This window comes from Bos mutus, chromosome 15, assembly GCF_027580195.1.
Source record: "Bos mutus isolate GX-2022 chromosome 15, NWIPB_WYAK_1.1, whole genome shotgun sequence".
Lineage (NCBI taxonomy): Eukaryota > Metazoa > Chordata > Mammalia > Artiodactyla > Bovidae > Bos > Bos mutus.
In genome coordinates, this window is record NC_091631.1 from 27,429,727 (window position 1) to 27,438,479 (window position 8,753).

At 49.1% G+C, this 8,753-nt stretch overlaps 1 protein-coding gene across 1 annotated transcript in view; it reads left to right on the forward strand.

The window, feature by feature from the left end:
* MAP6 (microtubule associated protein 6) overlaps positions 1 to 6,466 on the forward strand; it is an 83,740-nt gene extending 77,274 nt beyond the window's left edge. The window contains exons 5-8 of the mRNA XM_070383163.1: positions 4,749 to 5,218; positions 5,375 to 5,553; positions 5,753 to 6,053; positions 6,252 to 6,466. Coding sequence (XP_070239264.1) covers positions 4,749 to 5,218; positions 5,375 to 5,553; positions 5,753 to 6,053; positions 6,252 to 6,445 — 1,144 coding nt within the window. The 3' untranslated portion in view covers positions 6,446 to 6,466. The remainder of the gene's footprint in view (positions 1 to 4,748; positions 5,219 to 5,374; positions 5,554 to 5,752; positions 6,054 to 6,251) is intronic.
* Positions 6,467 to 8,753: the final 2,287 nt, after the last annotated feature.

The following is an 8,753-nucleotide window of genomic DNA, read 5'->3' on the forward strand; positions in this document are numbered from 1 at the left end:
CAAAGGCAAGTATCAGTGAGGGAAGAAAGCCTTTTCTCCAGTCTCAGGCAGGGCTTGATAATCCTACTTCCAGACTCTAATAAAGCTTGGCTTCAAGGTCAGCGTGTATATACCCAGGAGGCATTGCCTGTCACCATGGAAACAGGAAAACAGGCAGTAAATTAAGTTTCTAAGACTTTGGTTTTCTCATATAACCTAGGAATATTACATTTTGCAAATAGGACAGAGCCCGGTACAGAAAAGCCTCTCATTTATTCATTGATTGGACAAGTCAGAGATTTCCCTGAGTCAGGTACTGTTTTAGGTACAATGATTTACAAAATGGACATGGTCCTGCCCTTTGAACACTTCAGTCTAGAAGGGGAAACATTAATGGAAAAGAATGCGAGTAATTATCTGTGATAAGGGATAGGAAAGAAAATGTCAGGGACCAAGAGAACCTGTACAGTGGCCTGGTCACATCTGCTTCCCTGGAGGATGAGCAGGATTAGCAAGGAAGAGGGAGCAAGAGAATGTCCCAGGAGGAGACAGCAACACATGCGAAGTTGTGAATGAAAGGAGCAGGGCGTGCTGAGAGGCTAGGGCACAGGTGGCTGGAAGGCGATGGGAGCAGGCTGGTCATCGAGGGAGGGCGGTGGAACAGGGTAAAACTTGTTTATTCTCAGTGCAAGGAGAAGCCTTGAAGATGTCTCAGCAGGAGAAAAGACTTCCTTTGGGTTTTTTTTTTTTTTTTTGGCTGCACCAGGTCTTAGCTGCAGCATGTAGGATCTAGTTCCCTGACCAGGGATTGAACCCTGCACCCTGCATTGACAGAGCAGAGTCTTAGCCACTGGGCCACCAGGGAAGTGCCAAGGATTTGCTCCTTTTTTTTATTTCTGTATGAAGACTATGTTGGAGAAGAGGCCAGAGATACCAGTTAGTGGGCTGTGGCAGTGGTCCACAGAGATGACGGCACAGCTTGGGGGGAAGGTAGGGAGGGAAAGAAATGTGAGTCTTTAGGAGATACATGTTAGGAGCCAGAAAAGATGCTTCCTCATGGATTGAGTGAAGGCTTTGAGGGAGCAGAAGGTATTTAGGATGACTCGGAATTTCTGGCTGGGGCCATGGGATAGATGATGAACCAGGTTTCAGCGATAGTAATTTGTGATTCTGTTTGACCTTTTTTTGTTCCAGGTACTGTGCTGGGCACTGGGGCTGCAGGCCAGGTGGATGGTCCCTGCCTTCAGGGAGCACACAGTCAAATGGGGCGGGGGGGAGCTTTACATGCAACCAGGGTATCTATGAATGCAGGGAGAGACTATAAAATGGTGCTGCAGGGAGATATAGGCAAAACTAATTGGAGCATCCAGGAAGACCTTGTGAGGAGGTAAGATCCGAGCTGAGCCATCAGGGACAGACAGGGGAAAGTGGGTGAAAGAGGGCAATCCAGGCAGCAGAAACAAAGAAACAAACATTGAAAGTATGTCAAGCAGCAAGGGTGGCCAGAGGACAGTGCAAGAGCGTGAGGCTGCAAGGCTGCCCACCACCTTCCTGCCTTCCTCCAGGGCTGCCAGAGGCTCCAGTGAGCTAAAATAATGCGCCTGTGAGCGTCCGGTAAACTCTTACACAGTTACTGTGGTTATGGACTTACTTATGTGAGGCACCAAAGTGAAAGTGAAAGTGAAAGTCACTCAGTCGTGTCCGACTATTTGTGACCCCATGGACTGTAGCCTGCCACGCTCCTCTGTCCATGGAATTCTCCAGGCCAGGATACTGGAGTGGGTAGCTGTTCCCTTCTCCAGAGGATCTTCCCAACCCAGGGATCAAATGCAGGTCTCCTGCATTGCAGGTGGATTCTTTACCGTCTGAGCCACCAGGGAAGCCCATAAGGCACCAAAGCTCCCTACAAATGTCACCAATTATGATTTCAGATCCAAACAGGATCATCTGATCCTCTGTCATAATGCTCTCTGGCATTTGTATTGTCATCCAGTTTACAGATGAGGAAACTGAGGTCTGTTGTGGTCGAGTAATTGCCCAAGATCTGGCAGGGAATAAGCAGCACAGAAGCCAAGAAAAAGCCAGCAGGTCATTCTAGTTTCTGAGAGAGTATACAGGCTGGGAGGCGGGAGGAGCCTGTCCTGTATGCTGTCTTGAGAAGATGTACAGCTGGCTCAAGGCACCAGACCCAGACTCCCGAAGGCTGGACCAGGCCCCTAGGCAGCTGGCCTGTGGGCTGAACATGGCCCATCATCACTCACCAACCACACACCGGCTGCCACCCTGGGTGTGCGGCTCTGTCTCATTCACACAGAGGGCACTGTGAGTGGCGGGGCATTTTACAGATGGGGAGACTGGCAGGCCACCATGGAACCAAGCGATGGCCAGTCAATGTCAATGAGAGTTTTATGTTGCACTTGAGAGTGGTTTTGTTCACAGGAAGACCAACCAAGACTGCTTTGGTTTTAAAAAGAAATGTTTAATTTATAAAAGTAACAAACTTAAAAATCTAGTAAAATGGAACAAACCCTTTTAAGGAGCATTTTATAACTTAATTCAATTCCCTAAATTTTTTAAATTATTAGTAATTTTTTAAAAAATTAAGCTTAAAAATATGTTTACTATCAATTTGTAATAAAAGTTCATCATTGTTTATAAAATTTATAAAATTGTCTTATATCTTTCAACTTAAAACAACTCTAAATTAATTATTCCATTACACATTTTATGTTGGAATCACAAAACTAGTCTAAATATAATATGCCAAATATATATATTATAATAATATATTATTATATTAGATATAATATGCAAATTATTTTAAACAGCGTCAATACTTTCAAACTAAACCTACACAGATTTTTTTCCTAAATTTAATACCCCCAAAGGTAATATTATTTATCACTTCTAATCTAATTCTAAATCTTTCCATAATTAAGGACACTTACTAAGGAAACAAGTTTACTAACCAAATCAATATAGAGGTGTATATCAGAGCAATTTTGGGGTTAGCTCATAGCTGGCTGAGAATGTTCATTAAGCAGAAAAATGAGGCAAGGCATGGGAACCAGTGGCACAAACATCCAGGGAAAGGTACTTTGCACTCCATGCTGTGGGTCTGGCTCTCTTTTAAATCTCCATGCCAGCAGAGGACACTGGCCCCATATCCTGCCAGTGGGATAGGTTTTGCAACCCAAGCCCCGACATCCAGTTAAGCCATAGTCACCTCTTTTGTCTCATGTCTCAGCTTCATCACCCCATTTGGGATGACTCCATCCAGGTAGTTCACTTCGATAGGATTATCTAATCAATGTCCTGATGGATTCTCCTCTGAATTCGGTTTTTACTTTTCCTCTCTGGCCAACCACCAAGTATTAGAGGTATTGTAATGCCACTCTTAGACTTTGCATGCTTCTCGTAGCCTTGCTCCCTCCATAAACACTAGGGTCCTACTAAAGGTAGCCAGCTGTGTCCATGTGACCAGGGCAGTTGTGCTCTGTGTTGTTCTGAACTAGGGAGCCACCCCGGCCCCTCTCTTCCACTGTGATGCTCAAAGACATCCAGAGGGACTGGATGGACAAGATGCCTGTGGCACTCTGTACTCTGTTGAGAAATGTCAGTTCCTAGGAGGCTCAAGATGCTAAATATGGTAAGAAGCTTCTGGACTGGGATGACATGTCAGAATAAAAATAGTCCAAATATGTGTAACTTTACTTCTAAGTAGACAGAAAAATAATAGCAATATTACATAGAACACAGTACAAGGTGATCTATGTATATAACTTCTAATCATCATAAATTTCTGAGTAAATATCATTTTACCCAGTGAACTAGATGACACACCTGAGGCCCAGAGAGACAAAAGCAGAATGAGCTAAGAAAGTGTACATCTAGAAGTCTTACAGGACCTGCTTTAAATGACAGGAACAGTTACAATACTGAAGTGGGTTTAAGTGTAAAGACTTGATTGGCCCAGGGAGAGTAAAGGGGGCCAGAGTGGGGACAGAGCGAGGGGAGCAGGGCCTCTTCACTGTCTGAATGGGGAGTCCCAGCCAGTCACCACCAAATATGCTGCAGGTGACAGTGGGGTACATGGTCTATACAAGAATTTAAAGCTATAATAAAACTGATTAAAAGCTGGTCTGTTTTTTACTGTCACCCCAGCCAGCTGTCCTAAACAATGTGATAAAATACTTTTTACCCTTTTAGGGGAGGTGGGGAAGAGAGACCTTCCCACTGCCCTCTTTCTCTCATGTGTGCCTTGGGACCCCTTGCCCCTCCCACCTGAGCACTTAACAAGGGGGTCAGGGAAAGGGAGGAGTCTGGGAAGCTCTGAGAACAGAAGCGTTTTAGCCTGTAGGGTCACCTGAGTGGAGAGCAAAGATGGGCCCCCAGGATGGACCCCACCTATTCTGGAGGAAGGAAGAGAGGCCTGGGGGGAGTGTGGGGTAGACAGGCTGCTAGGATGCCCACTGGAAGACTCTGAGTCCCAGTAGAGTACTGCCACTACCACCTGGGGGCCGCCCTCCATGCCACCTGCTGGTTATAATCAATTGGCAAGCACACTGAATGACCAATTCCCAGCCTGCCTCTCACCCTACCCCACATTCTATACTAAGGATCTGGAGATCAGATTCTCCTCCTGACTCCCCAGCAGGAGCTGCCCTGCCCAGGCTCCACTGAGCAAGACTTAACAGGCAATCTGTGCTCTGCCCTGTCCCTGGTCTAAGCGCTGGCCCTCACAGTGACAACCTCTCTCTCCTCTGCAGGAGCCAGGTCGAACCCACCAGGGATTCACCTAAGAATCAAGGTCCTGTAGCCACAGAGCCAGACAAGGATCAAGGTCCAGTGGTCCCGGGGCCTCTGAAAGATCAAGGTCCTGGGATCCAAGAGCCTTCAAAGGGTCAAGGCCCCACAGTCCCAGAGCCTCTGAAGCATCAAGCTCCTGTGGTCCCGGAGCCTCTGAAAGATCTAGGTCCCATACTCCCTGCATCAATTAAGGATCAAGATCACACTGTCCCTGAGCCTTTAAAGAAAGAAGGTTCTGTGATCCCAGCATCAGTCAAGGACCAAGATTCCTTGGCCCCCATGCCTCTAAAGAATCAAAGTCCTATGGTTCCAGCAAGAATTGAAGATGAAGGTTCCATGGTACCAGAGCTTCTGAAGGATCAAGGCCCCACGGCCTCTGCACCTGTTAAGGACCAAGGTCCCCTGGTCTCAGCACCTGTCAAGGACCAAGGCCCTGTGGTCCCTGAGCCTGTGGATCAAGGCCCCATGGTCCCAGCGCCTATCAAGGACCAAGGCCCCACGGTCCCTGAGCCTGTGGATCAAGGCCCCATGGTCTCCGCACCTGTCAAGGACCAAGGCCCCACGGTCCCGGAGCCTGTGGATCAAGGCCCCATGGTCTCCGCACCTGTCAAGGACCAAGGCCCCACGGTCCCTGAGCCTGTGGATCAAGGCCCCATGGTCCCAGCACCTGTCAAGGACCAAGGCCCCACGTTCCCTGAGCCTGTGGATCAAGGCCCCATGGTCTCAGCACCTGTCAAGGACCAAGGCCCCACGGTCCCTGAGCCTGTGGATCAAGGCCCCATGGTCCAAGCGCCTGTCAAGGACCAAGGCCCCACGGTCCCTGAGCCTGTGGATCAAGGCCCCATGGTCCCAGCACCTGTCAAGGACCAAGGCCCCACGTTCCCTGAGCCTGTGGATCAAGGCCCCAAGGCCCCACGGTCCCTCAGCAGCACCTGTCAAGGACCAAGGCCCCACAGTCCCTGAGCCTGTGGATCAAGGCCCCATGGTCCAAGCACCTGTCAAGGACCAAGGCCCCACGGTCCCTGAGCCTGTGGATCAAGGCCCCATGGTCCCAGCACCTGTCAAGGACCAAGGCCCCACGGTCCCTGAGCCTGTGGATCAAGGCCCCATGGTCCCAGCACCTGTCAAGGACCAAGGCCCCACGGTCCCTGAGCCTGTGGATCAAGGCCCCATGGTCCCAGCACCTGTCAAAGACCAAGGCCCCATGGTCCTAGCACCTGTCAAGGACAAAGGTCCTATGGTCCCAGAGCAACTGAAGGATCCAAGTGCCATGGTCATAGAACCTGTGAAGAAGGAAGGTTCTGTGCTTTCTGAGTCTGTAGAGAAACAAGGGTTAGTGGTCCCACAGCTGGTCAAAGATCAAGGGAGAGGGGTCTCAGAACTTCTGAAGGATCATGAGTCTGTGACTGCAGCGCCTGTCAAGGATCAACGCCCCGTGGTCCTGGAGCCTGTCAAGAGTCAAGTTCCTATAATCCCGGTGCCTCTGAAAGATCAAGATCCTCAGGTGCCACCAGCAGCAAAGGACCAAGGTCCTGTGGTTCCTAAGCCTCTGAAGACTCAAGGTCTCAGGAGCCCTCAGCTGCCCACGGTCCCACCACCACCTCCAGTCATGATCCCAACTGTTCCCCATGCAGAATATGTCGATGGTTCCCCTTGACACTCACCCCTTGACATACCAAAGAAGGAGCTGGAGGTGAAAGTGCTCCCTCTCAGGGGCAGCGAAGACACTTATTTAATCTGCATGAAACACATATTGTATAGTCTTGCTGGAATCTAATAAAACTGGTCTCTCTGGCTCACCAGTGTCTCTCTGGATTCATTTGAGTGTGTGTGTGTGTGTGTGTGTACCGTGCATACTGGAGAGCCGGCATGCAGGGCTCTGCATTTATTCATTTGGGCCATCTGAGAAATCCCCAGCTCCTGTGAGTTGTTAGCATGAGATGGGAGTAGGTGGGAGATGCTAGGATCCTGACAACTGGACCCCATTGTGAGGGTGTAGGCAGGACATACTTGTCTTTCCCCTTCACTGTCACACTCCAACCACATTTCACTTGTGACACCACAGGTAGGGGGTAGGACTTCTGCACATCAGGCAATTATCTACCACTAGCTGGGGATCCTATATTTAACTCAATTCTGACACTATCTACCTAGAGACAGCATTAGCTCCCACGGGTTAAGAGCTTCATCGTACAAGCCTGCCTCCTTGTCTCCCCAACTTCAGATGCCAAGTGCAAGTCCCAGGCTATACCTTGTACTTCTAACTGACTTGCTTTAATCAGGGTTCCCACAACTCTCTGCTTGGGTTCAATAGTTTGCTAGAATGGCTCACAGAACTCAGGGAAACATTTATGTTTACTGGTTTATCCTAAAAGGATAAATAACACACCAAGGTGGAGAAAAGAATAGGGTAATGTATAGAGGAAGGGACACATAGCCTCCATGCCCTGGCCAGGCACACCACCCTCCCAGTAACTCCAGCAACCTGGAAGATCTTCGAACCTCAAACTTTGGGGATTTTTATGACAACTTCATCATGTTGGCATAATGGAACATTAATTCTGTCTCCAGCCCCTCTCCCCTTCCCAGCAGATGGAAGGTGGGGCTGAAAATTCCAAGCTTCTAATTGTGACTTTGTGTTTCTGGCGACCAGCTTCCATCCCGAAGCTATCCAGGAGACCACCAAGAGTCTCCTCATTAAAACAAAAGACATTCCTGGACTTTCCTGGTGGTCCAGTAGTTAAGATTCTGCCTGACAAAACAGGGGATATAGGTTTGATCCCTGGTTTGGGAAAATTCCACATGCTGAGGGGCAACTAAGCCTGTACTCCACAACTACTGAGCCCATGCTCCGCAACAAGAAAAGCCACTGCAATGAGAAACCCACACACCACAACCAGAGAATAGCCCTCACTTGCCACAACTGGAGGAAACCCGTGCACAACAATGAAGACCCAGTGCCGTGAATAAATAAATTTTTAAATAAAATAAAACAAAAGACACCTATCACCTAAGAAATTCCAAGAGTTTTAAGAGCTCTGTGCCAGGAACCAGGGGCAGAGACCAACACGTCTATTTTCTATTATTTCACAGGTCAAGTTCCATGAAAGTCTAGGTACCAAACAGATATCAAACCACAGCAGGCTGAGTCCTGGATTGTTCAGAGCAGAAGCCTACAGAGGAAAATGGGAACAGGGGCCCAGCTGGCCCAGGTTAATTCTGGATGACAGTTGTTTGCCAAGGGTCCCGAAGGTCATCCAGAGGTCGTGCTTCTTGAGAAAACTAGGCCTCCGATCAGAAGAGTCCCAGGACACTCATGAAGCAGATCCTAGCATTTGCTAGTCCTCACTCAGTATCCAGGACAGCTCAGCCAGGACTTCTCAAACAGTGCCTGAAATCCCCCACTCATTCATGCACGCAGTTTGACTTGTCCTTAGCACCCACTTTGTGACTCACTCCGTGCTGGGCATGAGGTCACAGAGGTAAAGAAGTCCTACTTCGGACAATAAAAGCTGGTGTCAGATGAAGCCCTAGGCCAACTAAAGGCCCGACTTTGAGAGGAGAGTGAAGAAAAAATGTCTAGCAGGGGCAGTCAGGAAAGCTTCTCAGACAAAGTAGCCATGAAGTACAGACAGCAGAGGTAGGAAGGGGTATCATGGATGTGGCCGGGGCAGGGGTGGGCGGGCAGGGTAAGCCCCCTCTGGAAGTCCTTGAATGAAAGAAACCTGATTTGCATGAGGGATTGACCAAGGAGTGTAGCAGGCCTCTGAAGTAGACAACTGAGAGCAGGCAGGGGTGACCAGTTTTCTGAAGCCCAGGATGTCAGGGGGGAAGTCGGGTGGAGGCGAGCCAGTCCTGTAGGCTGTGAGTGTATCACTGGGAAAAGCTGGGGGCTGCGGAGGCTAAAGCCCACCTTGCCCATAGGTGCTTCCTGCTAGAATCCCACTGGTGTAAGTCACAGTAGC